Source organism: Stenella coeruleoalba, assembly GCF_951394435.1.
Source record: "Stenella coeruleoalba genome assembly, chromosome: 3".
Classification (NCBI taxonomy): Eukaryota; Metazoa; Chordata; class Mammalia; order Artiodactyla; family Delphinidae; genus Stenella; species Stenella coeruleoalba.
Window position 1 is genome coordinate 127400712 of NC_137148.1, and position 17045 is coordinate 127417756.

The following is a 17045-nucleotide window of genomic DNA, read 5'->3' on the forward strand; positions in this document are numbered from 1 at the left end:
CGGCACATGGAGAGTTTACTGAATCTTGACTGAGTGCCAGACACAGTGCTAAGTGCTTTAATGATCCCTCTCCCCAGATTCTCACAGGGATACTATTTTATGGATAAACTGAGCCTGGGGAGACTTAATGCTTTTTCTAAAGTTAGTGACAGAGCTGAGGCTCGAATCCATGACTGGCTGACTCCAAAGTCCTGTGCTTTTAAGTAGTACACTGTGTTCGCTTCTTTCTTTCTTTCTTTCTTGTTTTTCTTTTTTGTGTCAGTTCCTTTTATTAATAACGTCTCATACTTATTAACTGCTTTTGACTTTACAAAGCACCCTCACATTAGTTTTGTTCGATGAAGTTCTATGAAAGGGCAGATTCTTATCTCCATTGGATAGACGTGGACATTAAAGCCCTAACAGCTCAAGTTCCCAACACTAGTTACTGGCAGATGCAGGATTGATAATAACAGTGCACATAATACATTGAGATGTTACCACATGCAAGGGATGATGCTAAGTTCTTTATGTGTGTTGTTTTATATTTACAATAATCCTGTGATGTAGGTTCTATTATTCTCATTTTACAGTTAGGCAAATTAAGGCATGCACAAGTTAAAGTACTGTACCTGACGTCACACAGCTAGTAAGTGGCAAAGCTGGGATTTGAACCCAAGATGTTAATGCCAGAGCCCATGCATTTAGCTACTAGACTACACCATCCAGAATCTCCCAGATTTGTACTGAGCGACACTTTTGTGATACCTCAATGCCATCAGCTACTGCCTCTGGCTGCTGTTATGTTCCTGTGGGTTTGTAGATACCCACAATTAGCAGGAAATATTAAAACAAGGCAAAGGAGGGGGGTGGGATGAATTGCGAGACTGGACTGGACATATATACACTATTGATACTATGTATAAAATAGATAACTAATGAGAACCTACTATATAGCACAGGGAACTCTACTCAATGCTCTGTGGTGACCTAAATGGGAAGGAAATCCAAAAAAGAGGGGATATATGTATACGTATAGCTGATTCATTTTGCTGTACAGTGGAAACTAATACAACATTGTAAAGCAGCTATACTCCAATAAAAATTAAAAAAAAATAAAAAATAAAAACGGGCAAAGGACAAAAGGCTTCTGCCCCAGGTCCAGCAGTCTACGAGTACTCTTACATCGTTCCTGATTTGCCCCTTGAATTTTTTTTTTTTTTTTTTTTTTTGGCCACGTCGCACAGCATGTGAGATCTTAGTTCCCTGACTAGGGATTGAACCTGCACCCCTGCAATGAAAGCACAGAGTCTTAACCACTGGACCACCAGGGAAGTCCCTGCCCCTTGGATTTGACCCATTGTCTGCTCTACACTCAAGTACAGAGCTGGCAGACTCCCTGGATCCTGACCATTGCGTCCTTGGCTCCAGTTGCCTGCTCCATGCCTTCAGCCTCTCCTGAGTCACCACCCTGCCTGTTGCATTCTCATTTGGATCGCACATAATCAGGGCTACATTTGTTGTGAAGAACTGCCGATGGTTTGGACAAGTGGAGCGGAGCCTCTTTGTTTATCTTCAGGGGATCACTAAAGCCCAGCGTGAGTTTAATAATTACATAAAAATGCTAATTGCAGCCACTTTTATTGGATGTCTAATGTTTGCTAGAATTTTATATGCATTGTATCTCTAAACTTTTCATCAGCCTAGCACACTGAATATTATTATACTCATTTTACAGGGGAGGAAACTGAAATTCAGAGAGGTTAAACAGAGCTTAAGTGTCTTGCCCAGAGTCCCATAGCTAAGCTAGTAGGTGCTAGAGCAGGAATGTGAATCCACGACTGTCTGGCTCCCAATTTCACATTCTTTTGACAATTGCATGCTGCCTATTTCCTTTTTTTTTGGCCACTCTGTGAGGCATGTGGGATCTTAGTTCCCCAACTGGGGATTGAACCTGTGTCCGCTGCAGTGGAAATGTGGAGTCTTAACCACTGGACCACCAGGGAATTCCCTCTGTTTCCTTTTTTTGAAAACCAAGTTCCTAGATGGGTAGGTGAAAGAAACATAGTAGACACAGTATACTGGAATCTCACTGAGCCCATGTGACGGGTTGGCTCATACATATCCTCATAGTCAGTATAAGATGGGGAACTTTGTATTGTGATGCTAAACTGAGGTGGATCTGTAACTGGTTGCCGAAGGATGCAAATTGAAGCGTGGGTATTAACCTGAAAAGAGGAAAGAGGACAGTATTGGCAGTACAGGGCATAAAAGTGAGACATGCCACTAGTGAACTTGGAAATACGGAAAATAAGTTTGATCTCTGCGAGTTAAACTAACAGGTGAACATGCAGCAAAGAAATTTGGCAAGGCTCAGCGTAATCACAAACCCATGTGTAATCTCAATGATTTAGAACAGGCCTGTGTTTGTAATTTATTAAGTGGAACCCTAATTTATTGTATTATGTCTTTTTTTTTTAAGGGTTTTTGCAGCTTTGGAGCTTTTTTTTTTTTTTAATTATTTATTTATTTTGGTTGCCTTGGGTCTTAGTTGCGGCAAGCAGGCTCCTTAGTTGTGGCTTGAGGGCTCCTTAGTTGTGGCTCGTGGGTTTCTTTGTTGTGGGTGGCCGGCTCCTTAGTTGTAGCATGCAGCCTCCTTAGTTGTGGTATGTGAACTCTTAGTTGTGGCGTGCATGTGGGATCTAGTTCCCTGACCTAGGGATCGAACCCGGGCCCCCTGCATTGGGAGCGTGGAGTCTTAACCACTGCACCACCAGGGAAGTCCCTATTGTGTCTTGTTTAGAGAACTATTTTATAAACATATTGGAGACCTTCATTCGGTGGTATAAGAAAGGGCAGTTTGATGAGCAGGAATTTGGCAATTGGTAGTCTAGCATCATCTGAAGGATAGGGTCACACTGCTTGGGGGAACACCAACTTTTTTTGTATCTGAAAAGAGGGTTTCTGTGTGGTGAGGAGGGATGGTTTCTTAGACCTCTCTCTGGCCTGGATGAGATTTTCCTCAAGACTGTCTACCTTCTTTTCCTCCAATTTGGTATGTCAAAAGCAACTTTTGATTTGTTTCCCTGGTATTCAACGAATGGCAAGGGAGTGCTTTCATGGAGGACACAAGCATGCTGTTATTGGAATGGAAAGCCCCATCATAAAGTAAAATAACTTCACGGTCTTATTTACCCACTTCAGTCTTTTGTGGCTTTGATTGTCATTAGTCAGCCTTCCTGAATCTGATCTGATGGAGAGCCAACCCTGGGATGCCATAAATTCACGACTGTGATGCCTCCCATGGTGGTGTATTGGAGAGAGTCATCCAGCAGATGATACCAAGACTGCCTATAATCCCATTTTCTGCCTCTTAATAGACTCTATGGCATGTGTGAGGGCTCTCTCCCTGGCTTCCTCTCGGTCTGCAGTTTACCAGGGCTTTGGGAGTGTCAAGATATGTCTAAATGGATGGCCCTTAATAGACTTTTTCTTGGACTTCCTAAATCCCAGAGTGTAAATGGCCTAGCATTAGCTGTGTAGACAGACTGAACGTGTAATGGAAAAAGCAACAACAAACAAGGATCTCATCCACAATATTAACCAACCTCACGCAATATTCAGTAATAAACCTAATGAGAAATGTGTGATTTGTGTGTGTGTGTGTGTGTGTGTATATATATATATATATATATTTATATATATACACACACACATACACACACAACGAAATGCTTCTAAAGCTTTACTGAAAGGCATAAAGGAATACCTATATAAATGGAGAGACATACCACATTTATATAATATTGTTAAGATGTCAGTTCTCTACAAGTGAATCTATAAATTCAATGCAACCTCAATCAAAATCTGAGGCAATTTTTATAGGCATCAACAAGCTGATTCTACAGTTTGTATGGAAGAGAAAATGGACTGGAAATGACAAGAAAACCTTATTAAAGAAGAACAACAGAGGACTTTCTCTACCAGATATAGAAATACAGTGTTAAACCATAGTAATTAAAATAGAGTGGAAACAGATAATAGAGCAATGGACAATAAACTGAGACTAGAAAAAGATATATGTATGTGTGTGTGTGTGTGTGTGTATATATATATATTTAGTTTCTGAGAAAGGTAGCATTTCTGATCAATGGAGAAATAATGGCTACTTAAGAATAATGCTGGAAAATTACTATTTAATCAGAGAAAAATAGAGTTAAACCATCACCAAATACTTTACAGCAAACTAAACTCCAAATGGATTATGGAGGTATATGTAAAAGAAGAAACTTATATTATTCAAAATGCCCATTATGCAAAAAAAGAAAGAAAAAAAGCAAAGATACTCAAATCCACTAGGAATCTGGAGTGAAAATTAAAAATGACAGTGAAGTACCATTTAAAAAATCCCATTTGGTAAAATTTAAAAGCTTGATAATATCTTGAGTTGGCAAGGATAAAAACACTGTTGTGGGAACAATTATTGAAGCTTCTTTGGGAGCAAGTTGGGCAATAATATTTGCCAAAATAGTGCAGGTCCTTTGATAAAGTAATTCCACTTCTGTAATATATCCTAAGGAAGCATGCAAGAGTCATGTGCAAGACTATTCATTGTGGCCCTTGTTTGTAATAGTGAAAGCTGCATGAACCTACAGGCCCATCAGGAGACAAGTGGTTAAATACCATGAAGTGATGTTATGTCCAGAGCGTGGAATTTTACAGGTGGGCCGTAAATCTGGAAACACTGATTAAAATCATTTTGTCACATACTGAATGTAATAATAATAAACCATTGTTATGTTTCCAAATTTGAGGGTGTGTAGAACGTTAAGAATGAGGTAGACCTGTATGTAGTGATGTGGAAAGATTCCAAGACATGGTGAAGTGAAAAAAAGCAAATTGTATTGCACAATCCTATTTAGACAAAGATGTGTAATAACGAAGGGATGTATCGACACATTCAAGGAAAGAAGACCAGTAAGACATACACTAAAGTGTTTTCTGCAGTGGTTAACTCAGATGGGACGGGGGAGAGTGCAAAGCAGGGGCATTCCTGTTTCTCTCTCTCTTCTCTTTTTTACTGGATTTACTACAAAACTTGTTTTCATCTGTTGCTCATATACTTTAAAAAAATGTTCCAGAGTTTTGCTGTCCATAAGCATAGTGTCAGTCAACACTGACTTGTTACCTAAACTGAAATGTCTTTTTTTTTTTTTTTTTTGGCTGCACCTAGTTCCCTGACCAGGGATCGAACCCATGCCCTCGGCAGTGGAAGCTCAGATTCTTAACCACTGGATTGCCAGGGAAGTCCCTAAACTGAAATGTCTTTGAGGTAGTGTGTGTAGAAATGATTTTAGGGTTCTGAAGAGGTCCCCAGAGCTACCTTGCGGGGGCCGATTGAGGAAAAGGCCAAGGCATTGAGATTTCTGGCTTCTGTTCCACTTCCTCCAGAACAGCCCATTTTCAAAAATCAGTCTGTTAAAGTGCTGCATAAGATTCACCTTAAAAATGGACTGTGGGGCTTTCCTGGTGGCGCAGTGGTTGAGAGTCTGCCTGCCGATGCAGGGGACGTGGGTTCGTGCCCCGGTCCGGGAAGATTCCACATGCCGCGGAGCGGCTGGGCCCGTGAGCCATGGCCGCTGAGCCTGTGCGTCCGGAGCCTGTGCTCCGCAACGGGAGAGGCCACAGCGGTGAGAGAGAGACCCACGTACCGCAAAAAAAAAAAAAAAAAAAAGGACTGTGGTGGTGGGCTGCTGTTAAAAACAATGCTTTGAAGCCCACTAACCCAGAGTAAGGATGAGCATGGCCCTGGTGCGCTCTGCTCTAAGCACTCCTGAGGGTCTGGGTTCATTGCTTGGCCTTTCAGCTCAAGGTGGAAATTGACATGCTGGCTGTACTCGGAGAGCACCCTAGATGGGAAAGGGACTGAGAACTGGGGAGAATGGCCAAGGGAGCCAGGCATGGCCAGGGAGCGAGAGGACTGACCTCAGTTATTGGAAGGGCTGTCAGGTGCAGAGATTGGTTCTCTGTGGCCCCAGGATCAGAATGAAAGCCATGAGCAAATGGAGATGTCAGAGGTGTCCCAAGATGAAGTGGGCTGCCTGGCGGGGTGCAGGGGTTCCCATCACTGGAGGTATGCAAGCAGAAACTACAACATTTGTGGCAGAGGTTCTGACAAGAGATGGGGGTTCAAACTGGAGAACCTCCAATGTTAATTCTCTCTACAAATATTGATTGAGCTCCTATGGTCCAGGCAAAGTACTGGGCACTGGAAATACAGGGATGATTGAGAAAGACAGGGTCCCCACTCTCAATAAAAAAGCAAACAAAACAACAAACTAACAAGCAAACTTTTACTTTTTAGGTATTACTCTGAAGATAATAGAACATGATGCGACAGTGACCGGAAGGGGGGACATTTTTAGATAGGGAGTCAGGGAAGGACCTTCTGAAGAAATATCTGAGCTGAGACCTGAAGGATGAGAAGGAACCATTCATGCAAAGATTTTTCTGGGCAGAAGGAGCTGAGCGTAGTAAAAGGATTAAGCAGGTGTTGCAGGATTTGAAGCAGGGGAATGCTGTGATGTGATTTAGGGTTTAAAAGGCACTATGGGAAGTGGTAGAGAAGGGGAGGAAGGGAGGCGGGGAGGCCGGTTAGGAGGCTGTTTCAGTCAAGCAGGATAGAGATGGTGCCAAGTTGAACCAGAGTTGACAGCAGTAGAGTTGGAAAGAAGTAGATGGATTTAAGTTTTATCTTCTATGATTCAAAAATCAGTTCATTCAATCAACTGATTCCAATTCATTCAATCAGTTGATTCGATTTAGTCAATTGATCCCAGAAGTAGGCTGGCATTCAGAAGTGACTGCTTCCTAAACAATGTGTTAACTTTTATGGTTGGACATAGGGGGCATTTAACCTCCTCGCATGGTAGCTGTTTTCGTAGATCCTGGGGTCTCACTTGCAAATATCCACAGGGATGGACAGCCAACGGCTTCTCTCAATACCAGTTCTGATAGAATTGCACAGATCCTACTTGTTAGCCAAACCAGAGTGCAGGAGACCAGGATGAAGTCATGTCCTCCCACGACCCTGACATCCCCTTGGCTCTGCAGCCTCTCCTCTTGCCCCACACTCAGCAGGTGGCCTAGGCCAAGAGCAGGGCACCAGGATTCAGGCAGCCTGGGGATAATAACTGGTGATGGTGTTTATTGGCTGGAAAAGCTTGGGTGAATTAAGCCTCTCTGAGCTTCACTTTCCTCATCTGTAAAATGGGATTGTTGTGTTATGTGAAATGATCCCCATGCTTTGCTAACCACGGATGCCTAGTTTTTAGAACAGTGCTCAGTAAATGACAAATGACGCCACCACCACCTCACCTTCCCTTTATAGCAGAGCTTTTTGAAAGAATTATCTTCCTACTGTCTTCACTTCCTTTTGTCTTGTGCTTTCGTCGTGCCCCTGAATCGCATTCTCTAATTTCATACATGCTCCCCTCCCCCATCCTCCATTGCCAAACCCATTGGATGAGATTTTCTTTTCTTACTTGACTTGTCTCCTCTTTTACTGCTGTTGAACACACACCAGCTTTTAAAACCCCTCTCCTCTCTGGGTCATTCTACAATGCCATTCTCTCCTGGAAGGTTTTATTTTATTTATTTATTTATTTTAAACATCTCTATTGGAGTATAATTGCTTTACAATGGTGTGCTTGTTTCTGCTGTATAACAAAGTGAATCAGCTATACGTATACATATATCCCCATATCCCCTCCCTCTTGCGTCTCCCTCCCACCCTCCCTATCCCACCCATCTAGGTGGTCACAAAGCACTGAGCTGATCTCCCTGTGCTATGCGGCTGCTTCCCACTAGCTATCTGTTTTACATTTGGTAGTGTATATATGTCCATGCCACTCTCTCACTTTCTCACAGCTTACCCTTCCCCCTCCCCGTGTCCTCAAGTCCATTCTCTACATCTGCGTCTTTATTCCTGTCCTGCTCCTAGGTTCTTCAGAACCATTTTTTTCCCTCTTTCTGACTTACTTATTCTCTGTGTTCCATGGCTTCCTGTGCATACCTCTGTAATCTCACTCATCATATTGCGGTATTCTCTTTGATTTCCTTGTCCACCTTCTCCAATAGACTCCTTGAAAGCAGAGACCTGCCTGGCTCCTGTTTACTTCTGGGGCCATGGGAGGATTTTACTTTTCTTCAGGTGGGGCCATGTGGCTTCCTTTGGGTAGTGAAATGTGAGCAGAAGTGCTATATGTCACTTCTGGGTGGAAAGCACTTACTTGCCGGTGTGCCACCCCTTAGTGCCTTCTTCCTCTCACAGCAAATGTGAAATCGCCTGTTGATGTGGAAATGCAAGGCTCAGCCACGACGTGGAGGACAGTAGTCCTGGAGCGTCCCCCAGATCTGTAGCAGACTTTAGGTGAGTGATACATCGGTCTTTGCTGTTCTAAGACACTGGGATTTCAGGGGTTGTTTGTTGCTGCAGGAAAGCCTAGCCTAATATGAGTAAAACGGATCTATATCCTTACAGCCTGTTCAGCACGTACAGTATAGGACCTTAAAAACGGAGGTGGAAACAATAAATGAATAAATAAGGAACAGAAGGAAAAAAACAACTAGAAAGACATTTCCTTAGGCTTATGTGTTGGAGTCCTTGGCTGACTGGTTCAATAGTTAGTAATCCTTTACATTTCTGTAGCATTCATGAAGGGCTCTCATACCCACTTCTTGTGTATTCCTACACACCATTCTTAGAGCCAGGTGCCAAGGGGGAGCTGAGTCTCAGTGGTATTAAACTGTGGCAGAGCTAGAGCTCAAACCTTGCTCTGTTGTTTCCTGGTTCAGGGCTCTGTCTATTGCCCCCCTAATATTGACAAATAAGGCCAAACGTGTGGACGGTAGTTGCATAGGCCATTGCCAATCGTCAGGGGTCCTGGCCACAGTGTGCCTGTCTCTGTGCCAGGCTAGCCCAGCCCTTGGCAAGAGAGGCTGGAGCACACGTCCTCATAATGGAAATGCTGAGATTCATGCCCAAAGGACGTCAAGACCCACACACACAGATACTCACACACACATGCACACACTGTCTCTCTTTCACATCTGCTGACATTTAGTTCCACATGAATTCCAGCTGTCTGCATGTCCCCACGTGTGCACACTCACACGTACACCTGAACACATGTATCGACATACTCGTACACATAGACTGTTACACATTAAATATTCTTTCACTTATTCACGTGTTCTTGTATTTACGCACATTCACATGCACATGCATACAGACATATTGCTGGCTCAGATGCTGCTACATACTTAAGTATGTGCTTCACAAATATCCTTACACAGTTACCTATGTGAAAATAATACCCTTCATGCATTTTCACTCTTAAGCACTTTCACGTAGTCCTACGTATATACGCAGATACATGCACATCCTCACTACACACATTCACATGTGCATTTATAACCACAGAAGTACACATACTTATGTTCATACCTGTACGTGGTCAGATACATCTCTCTCTGAGGTTACCTGTCTAAATCTGTTCAAACTAGCGTACACATATACAGAGGCCAATGTGTACATTTGCACAAACACATGGTCCCACAATATACACATGCACACACATGCTCCATGACGTATAGATGCTGCAGAGCACACACTTAGGGGCACTCGTAAGCACACGTGTCAAGACAAGCTGGATGGTTCCCTCTAGGTCCTAGCTCCAGATCTTTCTCTTGTAGAGTGCCCAAAGTTGCTGCTCTAGGCCAGGACTCCCTTCCCTCTTCTCCCTCGTCCATTCCTGTCCCTGCTTCTACCTTCATCTCACTGCATAGACTCAAAGAGAGTCGCTGGAAAGGTCAGATGAAGGCCAGCCAGACTCAGCCCTCCCCTCGTCAGGAACGGATAGAGAACCCTGTTGCTTTGCTGGCTGCCTTCTCTGCTCTCAGCTCTGGTGAATAAAGCCAGGCTCTGAGAGGCAGACAGTCAGGCCTGGGGACTCCAGCTGTTTACAGAGTGGCTCTGCACTCCTGTTGCCCTTAGAGAACAGACACAGCCTGGAAAGTTTCTGACATTGGGACTATGTCCATATTACCGTGGACCCAGGGTGCACGACCAGCTCTTTGTGTGGTTGGTGAGGCAGAGCCCTGGGATGAAAGTCTGGGGGCCTGGGCATGTCTGTTCAATGAAGTTCCCCTTTAGCTCTAACTTCTTTATGATGAAAAGAAACAAGCAAGGGCTGGGTAATCCCAAACATCCGGAAATTAAATGTTTATATTTGGCTCAGGAGAACGTGGGGTTTGGGGTGATATAGATCTGAATTCAATTCCCACTTCTGCTACTGATTAGCCACATGTCCTTATGCAAGTGACCTAACCTGAGCCTCAGTTTACTTATCTGTAAAATGGGGATAACATGTCCTGCCTCATGGGGGTTGTTGTGAGGTCTACATGAGATGAAACATGTGGAAGTGCTCTGCATACTGCTTGGCACACAGTAGCATTTAATGTGTGGTTGTTGCCCTTGTTACTATATTTTTTTGATTTTGTTCTTGTTTTTGTTTTGCGGTACGCGGCCCTCTCACTGTTGTGGCCTCTCCCATTGCGGAGCACAGGCTCTGGACGTGCAGGCTCAGTGGCCATGGCTCACGGACCCAGCCGCTCCGCGGCACGTGGGATCTTCCCGGACCGGGGCACGAACCCGTGTCCCCTGCATTGGCAGGCGGACTCTCAACCACTGCGCCACCAGGGAAGCCCTGTCTAAACATTATTGATCTCCACTCCAGGGGGCCATCTCTCTGTGCTCCCCTTGTTGGTTATCTCCATTTTCATTACTTACTATTTTCTCCTGAGGCATGCTGAGCCTACCATGATTTGAGGTTGGATTTCCACATTTGATAACGCTTAGGTTGTTGCTTAAGTGTGCTTTGTGGGCCTGGGGTCCCTCAGTTTCCCCCGTCTGTGCTCTTCAACGTTCTGGCAGTTACAAGGATTGGATCTTAATCCCTGCCCGGTCAATAACTAGTTCTGGGACGTGATGTCACCAAATCTCGGTTTCCTCTGCTGTAAATTGGGGAATAGTGTGTCTGCCATGTCTGCTTTGTAGAGTGGTCATTACAGTAAGTATTTGGTGAAGGGATCAAGTGAGAGAATGAGTGTGAAAATGTGTTGAAACTTACTAGTGGCATTTCATGATAATAACTGACATGCATTGTGTGTGTACTGTGTGTCGGACCCTGCACTTAGCACTTCTGTGCCTTATCTCCTAATCCTCACAGCAGGTCACAAGGTGGCTGCTATTGGTCCCCTGCTCTGCAGATGAGGAGGCTAACTTAGGCTACCTTGTCCAAAGCCACAGAGCTGAGCCTCAGATTTTGTCTGGGCATGGAAGACTGTGTCCTTACTGCTGTACTGTCTGTAGAAAGCAGCATGCAGCAGGAATGAAGTCTGGAAAGGTAGACAAGAGATACCAGAGAGGGGTAAGGCTCAGAGAAGTCTAGGAATTGCTCAGGATCACACAGCTAATCAGTGGTGGCTTTGGGGCTTCAGTGCCCAGAGCCTCCATCATCGCCACCATCATCATCATCATCGAAAACATTTAGAGCACTTAACAAAGCATTTACTGTGATAAACACTTCCCTGCACATAATCTCCATCCATAATAACTTGAGGAGGTAAAAAAAAAAAAACAACTTGGTGAAGTAGTATGATGTTAATCACCCCTGGGATTTTACATACAACGAAGCTGAGGCTTAAAGATACGAACCAAATCAGCTTCTTACATATAGTGAGTGAACCCAGGTCTACGTCACTTCAGAGTCTCGGCTTTTAACCACCACACAAAATAAGGGCAAACCACGACGCCTGTAGTAATCTGTAACAAGGAAATAGATCTCTGTGTGACAATTACAGGGAAACAGGTGGGGGTGGCCTTGGAGTGCAGATATGTACACCTGTCCTCAGATAACCAAGTTCTTAACATAAACGGGTGGCCCGTGACTTAGTTTGATGACTCTTTACCATTTCAGAAGAAGAGAGGAAGTGGCAACACTCACTGCACAGGGCCTATGAATAATGTAGATGTCAATGCACTTCTGATTTGGGAGGGAGAAGAAGAAAAGCAGAGAAGTTCACTAGAAGCTCTAATAAGATATCCATTGACAGAGTGGAAAGACTTGGCTTTCGAACCTGGAGGCCCAGTGAAAAGCAGCCATGCTGGTTCCTAGTCGACAGGTGGGACCATCTCCATATGGAGATAAAAGGCCTATGAGTTTTAGGGAATTGATCGCTTTTCCTTTGGATGTGGGCAGGGTCTCTTGACCATATTAAGACAGACCTCTCTGCAGGAGCATAGATTTTGGACCATTTGGCCCATGACATACGGAGCTCAGTGATTTTTGCCAGTTTGGGACTAGAAAGTTAGATCTAATCTCCATAAATGTTTAGGACCAAATAATGGTTTGAATCAATAGACAGTATATCTGATTTGGCTTATTTGTTTTAGACAATGACTGAGACCTGTTATTAGATCACTGTGCCAGCTGCCGAGGTTACCACAGGAAATGAGACAAGATTCTGTCCCCCAGAGAACTGACATTATAGTGAGAGGAGGGACACACGAGCAGACTGTGAGAGTGTAGGTGCAGATGGTCAGTGCTGTTATGGGAATTGTAGCACGTGTCACAAGAATGGGTAGAAGGGACCCATCACAGGCTTAGGTCAAGCGCACACATGAGCTCACACACGTGTACACACGTGTTAGAGTGTGAAGCCTTCCTGTGGAGGTCATTCCTTTTTTTTTTTTTTTAAAGAATAGCTTTATTGCTTTGCCAGGCAAAGGGGGACACAGAGGGCTCCTGCCCTTGAAAACTATATGTCCCCTTGCAGAGGTCATTCTAAGCGGAGAGTTAAGGGACCCTGGAGGCTGGCAGTGGAAAGGAGGCTGGAGCGGGTGCTCTGGGCAGAGGCCTCAGCAGCGTCAAGAGAAGGCTGAAAACCAGAGGGCGAGCACGGCCCATGTGGAGAACGCCGGACAATTCCATTTATCCAGAATGGGAAGCAGGAGGGAAGAGATGCAGCTGCGCAGAATCAGAGGGGCCTTCTAAGCTTAATGCTGACGGGGAGGGGGTTCCACAGGGAGGCGTTAATGCAGGGGACTGGCGTAGTTAGGTTTGTATCTTAGAAAGACCATGGTGTGAGGAAGAATGGATTGGAGGCGGGCAAGATGCCAGTCTTGGGACGCTTTGCAGTAACGTGGGCCAGGCACCATGGAAGCCTGAGCTGGACCAGGGTCAGGCGGACATAGGGGAATGGGTGGTTTAGAGGATTTCAAGGCAGGAACATCTACAGGCTTGGTGATCGACTGGCTGCTTCTGCCTCTGCTCATAAAGAGATGATTGAAACTGCCTTAATTATTTTCTCACAAGCTAGATTGCTCCCTTCAAAACAACTATAATTGATTTTTTGTTTTCAAGGATTGAGAAAAAAAAATTGAAAGTAGCATTACATTTAGTTATAATCACTAATGTAAGATTTACTCTTTGTAGAGATGAGAAAAACATAGAAATACTGAAGGATATGAAATCATGCATAAGTCTACGATCCAGGGATAATTGCTGTTAACATTTTGGTATTTTTCCTTCTAGTCTTTTTTTGTAGAATAACTGATTTACTTTAAACTTTTTACTATGGGAATTTAAAAATACATACAAAAGTAGAGAGAAGAATCAATATACCCATTTTAGCTTCTGTAACCAGTCTTCTGCTATTGCACAGTTGAATTTTAAACTTAAAAGCAGGTCTTTACATTTGCTTTAATCTAAAACTTTCACCTGTTGATAGAATTTTGCTTTTGTAATCCTGAGTGTTTAGCATGTGCTAGCCCAGCTAGCTCTTTGGCCATTTTCAGATGTATGTCTTTCCCCAAAACATTGACTAGGACAGTAAAAATGTCCAAATCCCATAGTATACCACTGAAGACGTGAAAAAACACCAGATTTTCCACCTCCTTGGGGAAGACCAGCGCAGAGGGTAGATATTTCAGGGAGAGAGATATCCCGAGCAGGAAATAGCAGCTTGTGTTTTGACTCACTCACCATAGTTGTCTCAGCAATGGAACCGAAGCTGTTGATGAAAATGTTGCAGCTCACGTTCACCGGGGGCCCTGCCAATCAAGAGAGATTCCTGCTTAGTTCCAAGGCCAAGAAGAAATCCCCAGGATAGGACCAGTTTGTGGGATTTTGACTTCAGGGATGGATCCCCCTTGGTGGAGGAGACCCTTGCTTGACCTACACCCCACCCCTGAGCAGCGGGGACTCCCAGCCACATTGCTATGCCAGATTCCCTGGTCCCCAAGTGAGCACCAGGTATAGAACACCAGAGGCTGAGCCGGGATGTACTTTCATTAACAGGATAATTCATCATCCTGCCATATGGTTGAAATCCCTTCCCCAAACCCCATTGGCTGCCTTCTAATTTGCGGCTGCAAGGTTACAGCTACAACATTTGGAGGCCATCTTGGGAATCGCAAGGAACAGCAAGTTCTTTGCCTTGAACTTATGAACCAAGAATGATTGTCTGAAAGGGCACTGATGGGAATTACCAGCTGTGGTATCCAGAGGGAACCTCAAAGGAAGTCCATAAGTCTTTGTTAAATACTTTCCAGGCAAGCTTTTTGAATACTACTGCAAGGGCAGGAAGGAAGTGGAGGAATATGTGCTCTTTGGAATCTCATTGCTAGAGGGACCTCTGTCCAATTGAAGCCCAGTCTCTTCATTTTATACTATTAATTACAGCAGCTACCATTTACTGAGCAGGTTTTGCTGTTGTGCTGAGAGTATTACTAACATTATCTCATTCTATCCTCTCAACAACTCCATGAGAAGACATGGTTATTCCCTCCATTTTACAGATGAGGAAACAGAGGCACAGAGAGGTTATTTGCCCACGGCTACACAGCTAGTAAATGGTCAAGCTTGAGCTCAGATTGATCTAATTCCAAAGCTAGTGGTCTTAATGGCTATACTTTTTGAAAGAGGTTCAGAGAAAGGAAGGGGCATGCTCAAGGTCACAGAGTGGCAGAATCCAGGATTTTAAGCACTGGGCTTCCACATGTGCTGAGAAGAGGGCCGGCATAAAATAACCAGGGAGGGATGTGAGAACGTTGGTAAGGGTCATAGAAGCAGTAGGAGTCCAGGTGTGAGAGAGGTTCTGAAGAGTGAGGCATTAGGGAAGACCTCATGAAGGTGATGACCTTGAGCTGACCTTGAAGGTGGGAGGACTTGGATAATAGGTCATAATCCTTCACTTGAAGATTGTGACATGCCATTTGTGAATTTTTTCAGGTCCACTTTCTTGTTGATCCCCATGAGGTCCTGAGGTTGGCAGGGCAAAGTTACTGTCCCAGCTTCGTAAGTAGAGCACAGAGAGTTTTAGTAACTCACCTGGGCTTATTTACCCAGCAAGTGGTGGAGCCAGGACTCAAACCCAAGTTTTCTGATACCCACTTCTCTCTGTCCCTCTTGAAAAAGTAGCCCAAGCATTTCACCCAAACTCAGCCAAGACTTCCTTCTTTTCGGAAATCCTGGTGTATAGGAAGGGACTCAATCCTGCTGTGAGAATCCAGGTTTTCCTTCCAAGGGATTGCCAGGATTCCTGGGTTTTAGACATAGCCCCAAGCTCTCCCTGGCTCTTTGCCCTGAGACACGCCCCTTCCCTTTTCTGGGTTGCAATTTCCCCATCAATTTGGTAGAGTAGATCTTGATATGGGCAGTCATTCTCAGCTCCATGGGGTTGCAATTCCCTTATGGAAGCTACCCATTTGAATTATGATGTTACTGTATAGAATTTCAGGGCTGGAAGGTCTCTCTCTTTTTCTTTTTTTTTTTTTTAAACATCTTTATTGGAGTATAATTACTTTACAATGGTGTGTTAGTTTCTGCTTTATAACAAAGTGAATCAGTTATACATATATCCCCATATCTCTTCCCTCTTGCATCACCCTCCCTCCCACCCTCCCTATCCCACCCCTCTAGGTGGTCACTCGGTGCTTTGGAAGGTCTCTTAAAAGTCACTTAATCTATTGCTTCCGAAACTGAGGTGCAGACAGGATTGTCTGCCGTAGCATCATCTGGGAAACTTGTTAAACTACAGATTCCTGGGCCCAGCCCCAGACCCAGTGAACCCAAACCTGTGAGGATTAGCCCAGAGTTTATTTGTTTAACAAGTGACTTGGGTGATCCTCACGCAGAGCCAGGTTTAGGAACCGCTGCTACCCATGCAAGACTTAGCACTTGATCACCTCCAGCAGTGGGGAACTCATTTCGTCTCGAGCAGCCCTTTCCATAGTTGGATGGCTCTGCTTGCTAAAAACTTCGTCCTTATGCTGAGCGGGAATCTGCCTCCTTGGTCACTTTCACCCAAACAAAGGCCCACTAGGGTTTTCTTCCCCTCATTTAGACTCAGATCCAGGTTTTTCTTTTCATTTAGCTTCATACCATTAAGATGCCCCAAAAAGTTACTGCCTTTGCCTTGAAATGACGTGCACAGAGTTCCCACCCAGGCCCTGCAAGTGTCTGGTGCTGTGACTCCCATATAAATTAGATCCTGATTTATGTGTGCGAGAGGACGCCAGCCAAAAATGATCCCATGGGGAGCTGTGGTTCATTGAAATAAATCTGAAATTAAATTATCCTCAAGAAAATTACAATCTGGCTGCCTTTGGCAGCAGCATAATGTATATATTTCATTAAATATTAAAGTTTAACTTTGCTTTTGTGTATATGTTTGCATTGTGCTGTGCCCCTGATCCTGGGAGCCATTGTGACATGCAAAGTCTTAGTGAAGATACACAATACCGAAGCTGACGGGGCCTGGTCCTACTGGACCATTGTACAGATGCAGAGACAGAGGCCCAGATATGTCAAGTGATTTACTCTGGGTCACAGATATCAGGGAAGTAGTGGGAGGGTTAGAATCCAATTTTCGAGCTCTTTACTTCAGTATTACGAGTTGCATTGCCACTATGTTCTGCAGACGGAGGCTGCTCTCCCCGT

The 17045-nt window shown here is 44.3% G+C and overlaps 2 protein-coding genes across 3 annotated transcripts in view; one reads left to right on the top strand and one right to left on the bottom strand.

Moving 5' to 3' along the window:
• Positions 1-17045, top strand: part of G3BP1 (G3BP stress granule assembly factor 1) — a 1009408-nt gene that overhangs the window by 80930 nt on the left and 911433 nt on the right. Inside the window, exon 18 of the transcript XR_013827805.1 lies at positions 8312-8410. The gene's annotated coding sequence lies outside the window, so the exon portion shown is untranslated. The remainder of the gene's footprint in view (positions 1-8311; positions 8411-17045) is intronic.
• The window catches only part of GLRA1 (glycine receptor alpha 1), an 82466-nt gene that overhangs the window by 29159 nt on the left and 36262 nt on the right, over positions 1-17045 (bottom strand). For both annotated transcript variants that reach the window (XM_079918414.1, XM_079918413.1), the window contains exon 3: positions 14088-14155. In XM_079918414.1, coding sequence (XP_079774540.1) covers positions 14088-14155 — 68 coding nt within the window. The remainder of the gene's footprint in view (positions 1-14087; positions 14156-17045) is intronic.